This window comes from Mytilus californianus, unplaced genomic scaffold, assembly GCF_021869535.1.
Source record: "Mytilus californianus isolate M0D057914Y unplaced genomic scaffold, xbMytCali1.0.p SCAF_6, whole genome shotgun sequence".
NCBI classification, from domain to species: domain Eukaryota; kingdom Metazoa; phylum Mollusca; class Bivalvia; order Mytilida; family Mytilidae; genus Mytilus; species Mytilus californianus.
The window spans coordinates 109,827,745-109,844,754 of NW_026262712.1; the positions used below are offsets into that span (position 1 = coordinate 109,827,745).

The 17,010-nt window shown below is 33.3% G+C and overlaps 1 protein-coding gene across 1 annotated transcript in view; it reads left to right on the forward strand.

Moving 5' to 3' along the window:
* Window positions 1-17,010, forward strand: part of LOC127704851 (FAD synthase-like) — a 44,925-nt gene that overhangs the window by 19,683 nt on the left and 8,232 nt on the right. The window contains exon 8 of the mRNA XM_052209077.1: window positions 9,031-9,175. Coding sequence (XP_052065037.1) covers window positions 9,031-9,175 — 145 coding nt within the window. The remainder of the gene's footprint in view (window positions 1-9,030; window positions 9,176-17,010) is intronic.

Sequence of the window (17,010 nt, forward strand, 5' to 3'; positions counted from 1 at the left end):
AGTATTATTTTATTAATTACCCAAATGTACCCACCAAAAAACAGTCAAATTTTAGTCACGAACAGTCCAATTTTATTACATAATCTAAGCTGAAAACTTGAATTTTACAGGGAAAATACTCCCACTGCTTGGAAAAAAGAAAGTATTTGATCATTATGTAAAGCCTTCATTATCACATTTTTTCAACAAATTTAGAATTTACAGATGAATGATTGCTTCAAAGGCATAAACCTTGCTACTTAAAAGAATAAAAAGATCCATTTTTTTCAATTTTACTAATAATAAGATATAATCTAAACCTTGATGTTCCTGAAAATTTTGGTAAAACTACGAAATCAGAGAATTTTTAATTGTCCCCCTCCCCCATTGTGGGGGACATAGAAATACCGGCCATCCGTCCGTCTGTCCAACCGGTCTTGTTAGCACTCTCGCTTGTACAATTCTTTCCAGATTTTTATGAAACTTATACCATAGGTTTATATCAGCAATGTTTTGGACAACTTCGAAAATCAGTGCCAATCAAGTATTTTCAAAAGAGTTATGCCCCTTGGAAACATTAATTATATGGCAAAATTGCATCATTAGCACTCTCATTTGTACAATTCTTGCCAGATTTTTATGAAAAATATATATAGGCCTATATTAGCAATGTCTTGGAAGAGTTCGAAAATCAGTGCCGATCAATTATTTTTAAAAGAGTTATGCCCCATGGAAACATTAATTATATGGAAAATTGCATTGTAAGCGCTCTCATTAGTACAATTCTTACCAGATTTTTATGAAACTCATATCATAGGTTTTAATTAGCAATGTCTTGGACAAGTTCGAAAATCAGTGCGGATAAATTGTCTTTAAAAAGAGTTATGCCCCTTGGAAATATTGATTATATGGAAAATTGCATTGTTAGCACTCTCATTTGTACAATTCTTGCCAGAAGTTTATGAAATTCATATTATATGTTTATATCAGCAATGTCTTTGTCACTTTCGAAAATAAGTGCTGGTCAAATATTTTGAACGAGTTATGCCCCTTTGAAATATTAATTATAAAGGAAATTGCATTGCGTTTGATCTAAAGCCTTCATTTTTCTAAGATATTTGTAAAAAGTTTTAAAGAACAAAAAAAAGTGTTTTTTTTAAGTTATTGCTCTTGTACTTTGGATAGATTAAATATGTGCAATGCGGGGGAACTCTGTTCTTTTATTTGCTACTTAAATGAGTGTTTTAAAAATCACTTATTTCAGTAATTCCCCTTACTGTATATACTTATAGTATCATGAAAAGGTTTGAATGACATATGGTTTAAAGATCAAAAGTAAACATTTTAAATACTCACTAATTTTATTCAGCTGAAAGTCCAGTACGTACCAAAGAATCATCACCAAAATACACAAAATCATTAGAAAAACAATTATATCTTTTTTTCTTTTTTTCTTTCATTTTCCAAATATATGAATTACATTCAATGACAATGAAGCCTGTAGGTAATTGTTGTTGAACTGATCCTAGAGTGGTACTTATCTTTTATATTTTGTGGGATTACCTCTGCAAGGCAAAGTTTTAATTCTTAAAGTTTTGAAAATAGTTATTTGTAAAATAATTGGTGGAATGCTTTGAATGAATTTTGCAATTTATAATATTAAAAGGTCTTGCCATCAAATAAAATTGTCATTGTACATGTAAGTGTAACAAGTTAATTCAAGAATAGTGATTTTTTTCTGTAGTAGCAGAAGTTCTTGGAACTGCATATTGATAAGTTGGTCCTATAATTATGCTAATAATTCCGTTATAAAGAAGAGGGGTGGACAGGGGTAAGGGAATATGGGAATGAGAGGTTGTGAACCGGGGGGAAGAGGGAGAGTAAAAATAGGGATATGCTAAAAGTTTTTTTAGGCCAATTTTCATCTGGGAGTAAAGAGAGTGAAGTGGGAGTAGAGGGGAGGTAGGTGGGAGTTGGGAGAGGGGTGGGAAAGGACCCACTCCTATTCACTCCCTCAAGGAAGCCAAGTCTATAGCACATGTTAATTATATGAGTACTAAAGGGTAATTGGAGTCTCTTGTTTACATTTCAAAAACTGAAGATTTGATTTAGTGTGGCCTTAAAAAAACAATTTATGATAAGTTATTAAGATTAATGTAAAAAAATTAATGTATTCATTACACATGATATACATGAAACAGAGGCATTTAGTGGTGTCAGATGTATAACCTACTGTTTTCAGATTAGTTTTATACATGATTTTGATATAACCCATATATAACAGGTTTCTCTAAATTCTAAAGTTATCTCTGTCCCAATTAAGACCTGAGTCCATGATTTAAGTACAGATGAAAGGATTGACAGATGATAGTGATGTCAGGTAATATTACAGGTAAGATGTCTCACCTGTTCTATTTTTATTGATAATTATTTACAATCCATACAGTGTTAAATTGTTTTTTTACTTTATGTATAACAATATGATGTTCGACAGTCAGTGTTAGTATGTTACCTAGCTTTCTATTTTATCATATTCTATAAATTGTGAACACATCATATAAAGTCAATAAGATTCTTATGTAATGTTTGGTATGTTTCTCCAGGTATGTTTGATATTTATGTTTAAATAGGAATGATCCTTGACTTAAAGAAATACTTAAATTTGTGCTTGAAAACACTTGATGACATACATGCATTCAGTTATTTTCAGAGGAACTATGTACTGTATTCATTTTGTTAGTTTTTAAATAACTTTTTTCTCATCACTTGACGTCCGTTGTCGTCGTTAACTTTTTACATTTTGAACTTCTTCTAGAGAACCACTAAATGGAATGAAACCAAACATGGCATGAATGTTCCTTATGAGGTGCTGACCAAGTGTTGTTACTTTGTAGCCGATCCATCATCCAAGATGGCCGCAAGCAGGGGACTTAGTTTAACATAGGACCCTATGGGAAATGCATACAAATGTCTTCTATTAGAGAACCACTAAATGGAATGAAACCAAACATGGCATGAATGTTCCTTATTAGGTGCTGACCAAATGTTGTTACTTTGCAGTTGGTCCATCATCCAAGATGGACGCCAGCGGGGGGACTTAGTTTAACATAGGACCCTATGTGAAATACATACAAATGTCTTCTTTTAGAGAACCACAGAATGGAATGAAACAATACATGGCATGAATGTTCCTTATGAGGTGCTGACCAAGTGTTGTTACTTTGCAGTTAATCCATCATCCAAGATGGCCGACAGCGGGGGACTTAGTTTAACATAGGACCCTAGGGGAAATACATACAAATGTCTTCTTTTAGAGAACCAGTGACTGGAATGAAACCAAACATGGCATGAATGTTCCTTATGAGGTGCTGACCAAGTGTTGTTACTTTGCAGCAGATCCATCGTCCAAGATGGCCGCCAGTGGGTTACTTAGTTTAACATAGGACCCTATGGCAAATACATACAAATGTCTTCTTTTAGAGAACCACTGAATGGAATGAAACCAAACATGGCATGAATGTTCCTTATGAGGTGCTGACCAAATGTTGTTACTTTGCAGTTGGTCCATCATCCAAGATACCTGCCAGCGGGGGGACTTAATTTAACATAGGACCCTATGGGAAATACATACAAATGTCTTCTTTTAGAGAACCACTGAACGGAATGGAACCAAACATAGCATGAATGTTCCTTATGAGGTGCTGATCAAGTGTTGTTACTTTGCAGTCAATCCATCATCTAAGATGGCCGCCAGTGGGGGGACTTAGTTTAACATAGGACCCTATGGGAAATACATAGAAATGTCTTCTTTTAGAGTACCACTGAATGGAATGAAACCAAACTTGGCATGAATGTTCCTTATGAGGTGCTGACCAAGTGCTGCTACTTTGTTGCTGATTTACTGTTCAAGATGGCCACCAGGATATTTTATTAAATAATTGGACCAATATTAAACCAAATTTGGCCTCAATCATTAGTTGGGTATCTGTTATGATTTTTATCTATCTTTACATGATTTCTAAAACCAAAGTAGAGTCAGGTGAGCGACGCAGGCTCTTGAGAGCCTCTAGTTTAGATACATTGTATGGAGGACATGAAATATACGTTTCAATCTCATTTTATATTTGTCCAAATTAAGACACCAGTCTGTGTTGAAAGAATAGGTAGATTAAGAAGATAGATAAAATATTTTGTCAAAGGGCCATGAGAGCTTTCTTCCCACTTTATGTCGAATCTTCTTCCATTAACTATAAATAAAATCTTCTCACGAAAGTGGTCTGTCAATTGGAACCAAACTTGACCACAGTTATCTTTGGGGTATCTTGATCCAATCTGCTGACCAACATGGCCATCAATGCTTCAAATAGAGCATTGGGTGAAAAGCAAATGGCCATCAATGCTTAGAATAGAACATTGGATGAAATGCAATTATTGTCTATAGATGTTGTCTATTATCTTGTAAACCTTAATGAATAGAGAAAATCTGACAAGGCAGATATGTTCAAAATGTATACTGACCAAAACTGTCCGACAATTCCTAATATGAGTAAATGTAAATGCTCTTCAATATAAGATAGGAGAGGCGACAACTATCCACCAGACACCAAATAGCATAGATGTAAGCAGCTGTAGGTCACCATCCGGCCATCAGCAATAAATAAAACCCATTTTTACCATTTTTTTTTTTTTACAGTTTTTGACTACATGTATTTTCCTGAAATCTGTAAAAGATTATAAAAAGAGGAACTATAACCTGGAAAAAACAACAAGCAAAGAAGATCTACAAATAAGTTAACATGGCTGAAATTGTCCATCCACTCCTTATTGGAATTACAGCCCTTGAATGAAGATATTTTTTTTGTTTATATAAAACATAGTAGATAGAGAGAAACTGTAAAAAGGGAACGTGATTAGCAGGACAAGATTTAGAAATAAGTCAAAACCCTACCAAAATTGACTCCTTATAGGAGTTATTGATCTTGAATGACTATTTTTTGCTCATCTAGCCTGTGTGAGCATTTGCCATCACTTGGCGTCTGTCGTCTGATGTAGTTTGTTGTAGTCTGTTGTCCTTTATCTTTTACAAAGATTATCCCCTCTGAAACTACTAGGCCAAATTTAACCAAACTTGGCTACAATGATCAATAGGGTATTAAGTTTAAAAAGATGTGTCAAATGACCCCACTTGCTGACAAACATGGCAGACATAGCTAAAAATAGATCATAGGGGTAAAATGCAATTTTTTTCAATTATTTTGAAAACCAATATAGAGAAATCTAACAGGGGCAAAAATGTTCAAAACGATAAGATGTCATTATGACTGTCGACATTATAACTTTCAGAAGACTTCTTATCTTCTTATAGGAGGTATTGCCCTTAAACTACAAATTTTTCTATTTTTTAGCTCACCTGGCCCACTGGCCCAAAGGGCCAAGTGAGCTTTTCTCATCACTTTGGCGTCCGTCGTCGTCGTTAACTTTTTACATTTTGAACATCTTCTAGAGAACCACTGAATGGAATGAAAACAAACATGACATGAATATTCCTTATGAGGTGCTGACCAAGTGTTGTTACTTGGAAGCCGATCCATCATCCAAGATGACCGTCAGAGAGGGACTTAGTTTAACATAGGACCCTATGGGAAGTACATACAAATGTCTTCTTTTAGAGAACCACTGAATGGAATGAAACCAAACATGGAAGGAATGTTCCTAATGAGGTGTTGGCCAAATGTTGTTAATTTGTAGCAAATCAATCATCCAAGATGGCTGCCAGTGGGGAACTTAGTTTAACAAAGCACCCTATGTGAAATACATACAAAAGTCTTCTTTTGAAGAACCCCTAAATGGAATGAAACCAAACATGGCATGAATGTTCCTTATGAGGTGCTGACCAAATGTTGTTACTTTGTTGCAAATCCGTCATCCAAGATGGCTGCCAAGGGGGGACTTAGTTTAACAATGGACCCTATGGGAAATATATACAAATGTCTTCTTCTAGAAAACCGCTTAATGGATTGAAACCAAACATGGTATGAATGTTTCTTTTGAGGTGCTGGCCAAGTGTTGTTACTTTTTAGCTGATTTGTCATTGTCCTTATAAAGTCATTTTCTACAATATTAATGAATTTGTTGGTAATTTCTGTAAACTTTACAAATGTCTTCTGCTTTTGATTAAATTAGGGAGCCAATATTCATGATATTAAACCAAATTTGGCCTCATTCATCATTAGGGTATCTGTTATGATTTTAATCTATTTTTACATGATTTCCAAAACCAAAGTAGAATCAGGTGAGCGACGCAGGCTTTTGGGAGCCTCTAGTTTTTTCATAATACCTATTATCTCGAAAATTATAATAAATAGAAAGAAACTTTAAAAAGTTAAAATGATCAGCAAGACAAGACAAATTTGACAAAATGGTTGAAATCTCAAGTGAACTCCCTATTGAAGTTATTGCTGTTTAATAATATTTTTTTGCATTTTTGTCTGTTATCTTGAAAAGTATAATAGTTAGATAGAAAAAGTGATCTACAAATAAGCTGTATGGCCAAAATGTTCATTCAACTCGTTATTGGAATTATTGCCCTTTAATGATAATTAAAAATTCAACGAAATTGTTTTGCGTTCTCTAACTTTAGTTTGCCTCAACCAAATGCTATGAAACTTATACACAATGCTTATTACCATAAAACACAGATCAAGTTTGAATTTGGGTAGCATCACATATACCATCCTAGAGTTATGCCTCTTTACAAATGGAAAATTGCTGAATTTTTCTTTTCTGTTCTCTAACTTAAGATTACTTCAACCAAATGTTATGAAACTTGTACACAATGCTTATTACCACTAAACTTCCATCAAGTTCGAATTCGTGTGGCTTCACTTTTACGGTTCTTGAGGTATGTGTCCCTTTATAACGTTATATGCATGTGGGGGCATCATGTGTGTCCCATGGACACATTCTCCATTTATTTCTGAATAAGATATTGAGGTACAGAATTGTCCACATTTCTTTGTGAATGACTTTTTTTGACACATCTAGCCACAAAAGTAAACTATCATTGTTTCTTTACAACTAAATACATGAAGAGGATATTTTACAATAATTATTTTACTGAATTACTTTACAGTCCTCAACTTTTAAGGTGTAACATTTTACGTAAAAAATCACTTAATCATTTAAAAAAAAAGTGTGACCTTTATCAAGTCATGTGATAATAGTAAGGGTTGAAAATGTCTTTGTTTCCATTTTTCTGTATAAAACCTGATTTAAAGAATTTAGTCCATTGGCATTTATAACAAAACATGTTTTCTTGAGATTATTGTGAATAGGAGTTAAAAAGTTGATCCTTATATAGTTGTTGTATCAGAAAGGAAGTATCAAATTCAATATTAATTTTTATCAGTTTCCTGAAGTTTATGTCCTTATAATGTGCATACCTATATAATGAACTAAATTTAGCCAGGGTAAGCTTTGAGTAACAGTGCATGTATTGATTTCATTGACCAGGATGTTTAATTTCACACCTTATGACCCCAGATAGTTAAGCAGATGTGATAAGTCAATTTTACATCCTCAATTATTTTGTGGTTCAATTAATAAAATGTATTTTCCTATTCCAAATAATCTGTAAATCAGTTGGTTCATTCAACAGACATGTACAGACTTTTTGGTAAGTTACAAATTAAAAACAAAGCCACATAATTCATCATAAATCATGCATACAAACATTTTTACTTTACACTTTATAGACTATATGATCTGAATTTTCTTAAATATACAGAAAGAAAGGGGATTTCAATTTTACTAAGTAACCTGAACCTGAATAATTCAGTCCCTCCCTGTGATTGACTCTCCCACTCACTTAATGTAGCAACCGTAGAGTAGCAGAATGTACTAAGACTGAAATATTCTGGTTAAAGTAGCCTGGAATAACATGGCTAACATTGAATTTGAAATTTTCTGACGTATATCCACAGAAATTTGATGGTGAAATAATTGGTGAAAATTTCTTGAACAAACACATTTATGTGCTTTTTTATGCCCCCGCCATAGCGGAGGGGGCATTAAGTTTTACCCTTGTCCGTCTGTATGTATGTACGTCCCAAAGTTGGTTTCCATTCTCTAACTTAAGTTTGCCTCAACAAAATGTTATGAAACTTATACACAATGCTCACCACAACAAAACACAGATCATGATTGAATTTTGATTGTGTCACTTAAACCGTTCTAGAGTTATGCCCCTTTACAAATGGAAAAATTGCTGAATTTTTTGTTTCCGTTCTCTAACTTTAGTTTGCCTCAACCAAATGTTATGAAACTTATACACAATGCTTATCACCACAAAATACAGATCACGTTTGAATTTTGGTGGCGTCACATAAACCATTCTAGTGTTATGCCCCTTTACAAATGGAAAAATTGCTTAATTTTCCGTTTCCGTTGTCTTACTTTAGTTTGCCTACACCAAATGTTATGAAACTTATACACAATGCTTATCACCACAAAATACAGATCAAGTTTGAATTTTGGTGTTGTCACATTAACCGTTCTAGAGTTATGCCCCTTTACAAATTGAAAAAAATGCTGAATTTTCGTTTCCTTATTTTAATTTTAGTTTGCCTCAACCAAATGTTATGAAACTTATACACAATGCTTATAAAACCACAAAATACAGATCAAGTTTGAATTTTGGTGGCGTCACTTTAACCGTTTTAGAGTTATGCCCCTTTACAAATGGAAAAAATTCTGAAATTTTCGTTTCCATTCTCTAACTTAAGTTTGCCTCTGCCAAATGTTATGAAACTTACACAATACTTATTATCACAAAACTCAGATTAAGTATAAATTTGAGCAGCATCACTTTTACCGTTCTTAAGTTATGCCCCTTTATAACTTTATATGATATGCAAGCGGGGGCATCATCTGTGTCCCATGGACACATTTCCCATTTATTTAAACAGTACATGGCTTAAGGACAGGGCATAGTCTAATATATGATGCTTCTGCATGTCAAGCCTAATTCTTGATCTTTAATTGTAATTTTAGATTGTATTGTGGAATATGATAAATCACCAATTCATAATGCTGTAGACAAAGTGTATGGGATAGTCAACTCATGTGAGAAATGTGAATATACAAATAACGTAAGAGAGGCTGTGAAAATCATAGAGGAATGTTTAGACAAGTATGGGTAGGTATCCAATGGAACAAACTTGTATCTTCATTATTAGTAGTAGTTTTAACTTGTACGTGTCTAAATTCTAATTATACATATAATGTTTAGTATTTTTTAACCCTCTCCCTATTTAAATTAAATATTTGTTTTTAAATTTGGGATAATTGTACAGAAACTTATTGTTGCAAGGTACAACGTCATTAAATATGTATACAAATCTTTTTTACAATATTCAAAGATGATACTTTTTGGTTAATACAAATGTCATACCACAATCTAATTGAAATACAATCTTTTCTTTTGCTCTGTTACATTTGTTTGTTGTGGTGTTTAAGATCTGACAGACTACCAAAAACATTGTAGGGTAGACTATATTATATTACCTAATGAAGTCTGAAAATTCTATGTTCTAACCATTAGATTTCTTTACAATATTTGGATTTAACCTTATTGTAAACATTTCTCAACTTAGCAAAGCAGTAAAGTTAAATTTTATATATTTAATTCTGTAAGTTAGTAAAAACATTTAATCAATATAACATTGATTTATGTCAGTCTATGTGTGTAGATAAAAATACTTGTTAAAGTGTCAGTGTGTCTTGCGAAATGATTGATTGATAAAAAAAATGTGCATACAAGTCATCTAAGCATGACTGCTCATGGGTGTTTTCAGATATTAAACACAGTCACATACAAATTTAAAAGAGCAATTTGAAAGATTTGATTTTGAAAACAATTATGGCAGATAGTAACCGAGGGCAACCACTGGACCACAGGCTCCTTTCTGCAACAAATCTATCAAAATCTTAAAAAAATGGTTTATTATGAATTTTTCATTAATCAACAGATTCACCTTAACTAGTACAATGTTTATTAGTCCCCTAACGACTAAGTCGAAGGGGACTTAAGGTTTGTACTCCGTCCGTCTGTCTGTCTGTCTGTCCATCCGTCAGTCTGGCAAATCAATTTTCCACACTTTTTTCTTGGTGCTTGAAGATATTGATTTGATATTTGATATATTGTTTTATCATGACAAGTTACAGATCAAATTCGAATTTTGTTTCGGTCTGATGATTTTGTGCAGAGTTATGGTCCTTGGACTTAGAAAATTAAATCTAATAATCAGTTTTCAACATTTTTTTTCGTCATGCTTGAAGATATTGATTTGATGATTGGTATATAGTTCTATCATGACAAGTTACAGATCAAGTTCGAATTTTTTTCTAGTCTGATGATTTTGTGCAAAAAATTCACTTAAAAAATCAGTTTTCCACAATTTTTTTCTTCATGCTTGAAGATATTGACTTGATATTTGTTATATAGTTTACAGCATGACAAGTTAAAGATCAAGTAAGCATTTTGTTCCAGTACAATGAATTTTTAACCGGTAGGGGACTATGTATTGCCATGCAATACTCTCAGAATGCTTGTTCATATTTGAATACTAAATACTTTCAACAACTGAAAATTTTATAGTGAGTGCCTTACACCCAGTTGCAAATATTTAATGCATCTTCAAGACAACAAATAAATATTTAAGTAGACTGTGCAGCAGTTACAAAATGACGCATACACAAATAAATATATAGAAGAAAAAATATTTAAAATGAGTTTGAATTACATAGTATTATCTATTAAAATGCAATCCTTGTTTGAGGTCCTTTCCCATGATAAGCAGATATACATAGCATCTCTAATACTATATGTGTTGGTTCCTTATACATCCACACAATAATAAATGTTTACAAACAAGTATGCAACTTTTTACTCCACATCATTCTCATTCAGAAGTTAGTATTCTATGAGCTGGCATGTCAGTTAACTGCTAGTAGTCTGTTGTTATTTGTGTATTATTGTCATTTTGTTTATTTTCTTTGGTTACATCTTCTGACATCAGACTCGGACTTCTCTTGAACTGAATTTTAATGTGCGTATTGTTATGCGTTTACTTTTCTACATTGGCTAGAGGTATAGGGGTAGGGTTGAGATCTCATAAACATGTTTAACCCCGCCGCATTTTTGCACCTGTCCCAAGTCAGGAGCCTCTAGCCTTTGTCAGTCTTGTATTATTTTTAATTTTAGTTTCTTGTGTACAATTTGGAGTTTAGTATGGCGTTCGTTATCACTGAACTAGGATATATATTTGTTTAGGGGCCAGCTGAAGGACGCCTCCGGGTGTGGGAATTTCTCGCTGCATTGAAGACCTGTTGGTGACCTTCTGCTGTTGTCTGTTCTATGGTCGGGTTGTTGTCTCTTTGACACATTCCCCATTTCCATGCTCAATTTTACAATATTTCATTGCATAGATATTATATGTACTTTTCAGTGATATCTTAAGTATTTCATTTAGTTCAAATTTAAAAGAAATTTGTGATTTGTTATCTTGTATTTCCTTGTAAGACTGGTATTTAAAAAAAAATCCGTCAGGGAATCCTGTGTTTTTATTTATTTATATGTTTGTATATGTACATATTTATGTATACAAAGTCTAAAGGTTTGTGCAACAAAAGATAAAACTATATCAAGTAGTCACCTAATAGACTCATGTTTATACTAGAAATTTAACCAGTACACCCCATAAATATGGCTGTTGTGAAACAAAGTCAGTGTTCTGTCAAATGTAATCTTTGTGAAGAAGATGTTAAGCTTAATTGGAAGTGTATTCAGTGTGATTTTTTGATTTGTGGAAAATGTAAGAAAATTCATATGAATGTAAAAAATAATGAAAAACATACAATAATTGACATCAAGGACATTTGTCAGTTTACAGATGTTCATGCTGTTAGGAGTTTAGATTTTAAATCCATTTCATGTGAAGAACATCCAGATGAAGCCTGTTGTCTTTATTGCACTCATGTGATCAAACTGTCTGTCCTGTCTGTGTTGCAAAAACTCATAAATCTCATAATCTCTTAGAAATCAAAGAAAAATATGAAGTTAAAACAGATATTCTAAACAAGGAGAAAATGAAAGTACAGAGTGAAAAGGAATACTTCAACTATGAAAAGGAAAAATTAGACTCCTTGAAATCAGATGAAAAGTCAAAGTTTAATTTTGCAAGACGAGAAATCCTGACACAGGAATTGCATATGAAAGAAGAAGTTGGAAAATTTGCAAAAAATCTGTTAGACGAATTAGACAAAAGATGGGCAAAAGTTGAGAGTGAATTTGACATAGAGAACAGAAAAAAAGACCAAACTATGAAAAATTTAGATGACAGATTGAATGAGCTTGATTCCATTATCAACAATGTAAAAATGTCACTGAAAAAGAAAACAAAAACAACTGAAATGCAAAACACAGATAATGAAGTTATTTTACCTTCTTCATCTCCAGTCATTACCCCTATGCCAGAGTTTGTTCCAGGAAGTATACATGAAGATCACTTCGGCATCTTAAAAGATATTGAGGCATATGAAAATGAATCCTCTCAGAAAATTGAAGTTACAGTTACAAAAGAGTTTCAAACCAAACTTTCAAGAGTGTTATATCTGTCTTCATGCCATGATGATGCTCTGTGGATTGGGACAAAAATACCTGCTAGGGTAAATAAACGATCAACTCTCTTTTCTAAAAGAACAATAACTTTGCAGAAAGTAAAACCTGAAGAAAGTAAATTAAAATCACTGTGTGAACTTGATGTCCAAATAATAGATATAGCAACAACCCCATCAGATTCTATTGTCTTAGTTACTGATGATGCGAAACTCAAAGAAATTGACCAATCAGATAAGCTTTTAGATTCTAAGTACAATGTTGAGTCATACATGCATAAGCCAACATGTATCCATTTCACGAAAAAAAATACGGCAGTAATTGGAGGAAAATGCACTACAGAAGACCAAGCAGTTGTTATTCTTTTGGATATGAATGGAAGGCTTCTGGCAAAATATGACAAAGATGAAAAAGCTGGACCAATTTTCATTAATCCTTTGAGGATAACCAGTACAGGCAATGGTAACATTTGGGTTATAGACGCAGAAGATGACAACAGTGGATCAGTTGTTGTTTTAACACAAGAAAATGGTGTTCATGTGTATAGTGGCAATCTTGACATGGATACCTGTGAGAAACAATTTAATCCTCAATATATAACAACAACCCCACTTGACAACATCATTGTTACAGACACATACAACCATATGCTACATGTACTGAATAAAGATATACAACTTCTTGCCCAATATAGTACTAGAGACTTTGGAATTCTCTATCCAACAACTGTTGTATTCACAAGTGTTGACAATATCTATATTGGAAGTTCTTATTATCAGCATAATGAAAAGGCAAAACTGTATAAAGTTAACTTTGTTGAATATTGAAATTCATAAAGTTTACTGTTTGTCTTTTACTGGTAACCTTTGACTTACTTATTGTGATTTATGTCTATAAACCATATTTTAAAGTATTAGCTTTACTTTCAGATTTATAACTATGTAATTTATAGCATGCGATTTACAGGATTTTCTATTTATTTGTTTTCCTTTTTTATTGTTAGAAACTTCTTAATTCACGTCATGACTCATAATTTCTAAAATTGCACACAATTTGTACAACATGGAATTTTTGTTGCTAACTTTTTCTGACATTCCTGAAGATAAAACATGATTATGCTACAATTTGGACAATTGCACTCATTACACATTAGGTTAAGCATTTATAGATAATTGTCTATATCAAATCTCGTTATTTTTACATTAGTCTATATTTTGTATTTAAATTTGTGTGGACTAGTGCATGAGTTTCTGATATTGATAATTTTTCTAGACCTAGTAGTTTTCATGGTTCAATTATCCTATAAAATCTACCATAAGTGTAGGTCCTTTAATTATACCTCTGTACCAACAGTTTCCATTTGTTTGTCTGACCATATTTCTGTCTGTTTGCCTGTTGGTCAATCCATTCATAACACATGTATGTCAAATTTTCTCAGAAACTATAATTCATAGCATTTTGCTATTTACTTCTTATAAAGCTTCATATTGGTAAGCTTAAGATTCTTTATTGTGTGACATACTGTTAGATGCGTCACTTATTAGTCCCCTACCAACGAAGTCGAAGGGGACTTTAGGTTTGCACTCCGTCCGTCTGTCTGTCTGTCCATACGTCAAATCAGTTTTCCACACTTTTGATCTTCATGCTTGAAGATATTGATTTGATATTTGGTATATAGTTTTATCATTTTATCATGACAAGTTACAGATCAAGTTTGAATTTTGTTCCGGTCTGATGATTTTGTGCAGAGTTATAGTCCTTGGACTTGGAAAGTGCACTCAGATAATCAGTTTCCGCACTTTTTTTTGTCATGCATTATGATATTGATTTGATAATTGGTATATAGTTTTATCATAACAAGTTACAGATCAAGTTCAAATTTTGTTTTGGTCTGATGATTTTGTGCAGAGTTATGGTCCTTGAAAATTCACTCAAATAATCAGTTTTCCACACCTTTTTCCATCATGCTTGAAGATATTGACTTGATATTTGTTATATAGTTTACACCATTAGAAGTTATAGATTAGATAAGTTAGCATTTTCTTCCAGTACAATGAATTCTTAACTGGTAGGGAACTATATATTGCCATGCAATACTCTCAGAATGCTTGTTGACTTCCTGTTTGCCACAAGCATATATGTTCTTCACATATAAGAAATTTTTATTGGTTTTTTGTCTCGCCTTGACTGAGTCAAAAAGCATGACATAGGTATGCTGTTTCCGGCGGCCGCGGCGTCAACAATGTATTAGTTTGTGATTAGGTCTAGTTTATGGTGAACCACTAGTGGTGGGTCAATGATATTTGGTATGCAGCTGTATTAGCATTGGCATATCTCATTTCCATGGAAATTATTTAGCCCTGCCTGCCCCCTCAGTCATAGTCTATTGACTTTGAAACTTTTGCTTAGTTTACATGTATTAGTTTGTGATTAGGTCAGTTCAAGGGGGACTATTAGTGGTAGGCCAATGTAAATTGGTATGCAGCTGTATAAGCATTCACACATCTCATTTCCCTGGAGATTATTTGGCCCCATCACCTCAGTCATGGTCTTTTGACTTTGAAACTTTTGCTTAGTTTACATGTTTTAGTTTGTGATTAGATCAGTTTAAGATGAACCGCTAATGTTAAGTCAATGATATTTGGTATGCAAATTTATTGGCATTTGCAAGTCTCGTTTCCATGGAGATTATATAGCTCCATCCCCTCATCATGGTTCATTGACTTTAAAACTTTTACATAGTTTACAAGTTTATGTTTAGGTTTGTTTTAAGGGAAGGACTTATGATAAGTCAATGGTATTTGGTATGCAGTTTTATTAGCATTGGCACATCTCATTTCTATGGAGATTGTTTAGCCATGTACTGTCAGTCATGGTTCATTGACTTTGAATATTTGCATAACATAAATGTTAAAATATTATGCTATGTTAATTTCAACATTTGCATTATCAAAATTACAAAAAGGCGAGACATATATCTGTGTTAACAGTTTATTTTTTCTCAGCAGCCTGAAATCAGAATTTTTATGTTTGGTAAAAACATCATAATGTTAAGCTATTGGTATACAGTGGGATCACATTTAAAGATCTGGCATTGTCTACTTCCTGTTTTCCACATACATGTACAGTATGCTCTTTATATTAATGGACATTTTCATCACATTTTTTTTAGAAATAAAAAATCAGAGCTTCTTAGTAGTAGTGAGCTAGATGGCAGTGAAATTTTCGTAAGGGGGGGCCCACTGACTGCCATAAGAGGGGGCCTGCTTAGTCATGATTCAGTGATTCCCTAAATAATCAACCAAATTTTTCCCACCAAAAAGGGGGGGGGGCGGGCACCCTGGGCCCCCCTAAATCCGCCTCTGGCATATTTGAAACAATTTCAGATCAAACATGTTTTGTTCACATTGCCAAAAGGGTTAGTGTTGCCATCAATATGAAATAAGGAGATGCAGTATGACTGCCAATGAGACAACTATCCAACAGAGTCCAAATGACTCAGACTTCTTTGAGCAATTAAAAATCACCATAAGGCCTCCAACAATCAGCAAAACCCAGACTGTATAGTGGACACTACAAAATCTGAATCAATTCAAATGAAAAACCAATGACATGATTCATGACTAAACAATAAAAGAAAACAGGTATAATAGACAGCAACTGATGACAACCACTGAATTACAGGCTCCTGACTTGGGACAGAATGCCGAACACACATACAGAATGTGGAAGGTGAAACATGTTTGTGAGCGCTCAGCCCTTCCTCTTACCTGGGACAATGGTGTAACAGCACAACATAAGAAAAAACTTTATAAAACAGTTTGAAATGGCTTGACTCACCAGATGGCCACAAAGCACCAAAAAAAAAAATAATAACCAGGCATAAAGACAAAAGACAGAAATTTCCAATCTAAGAGTACTTGTAGTTACTGAGAGCTTGTTCAAAGTAAATAACAGCAAATACATAAATTGTGTTCGCCCAGACTTAAGTATCAATCAGTACACGTGCAACAGATTTAGTGTAATGATGTCATAAACAGTCTGAGAAAAAAGAGAGTTAAGACCATAGTAATCTTTTAGCTTCCGTCCTCTGTTTTCCATATTTTTTAGAACATTTTTCTTCTCTGTAACTGCTGAGTAAATTGGAAACAAACTTGATCATCCTTGGTTATTTAGTTTTAAAAATGTGTCAGATTATCCTGCCTGTTAACCAACATGGCTGCAAAGGCTAAAAATAGAACATAGGGATGAAAAACAAATACTGTATAATGCTTAGAAAACATTTGTGGATAAAGTAAATATGTCATTGGGCAAAAAGGTTCAAAATTTCAACATGTGCATTTTGTCCATTTTGC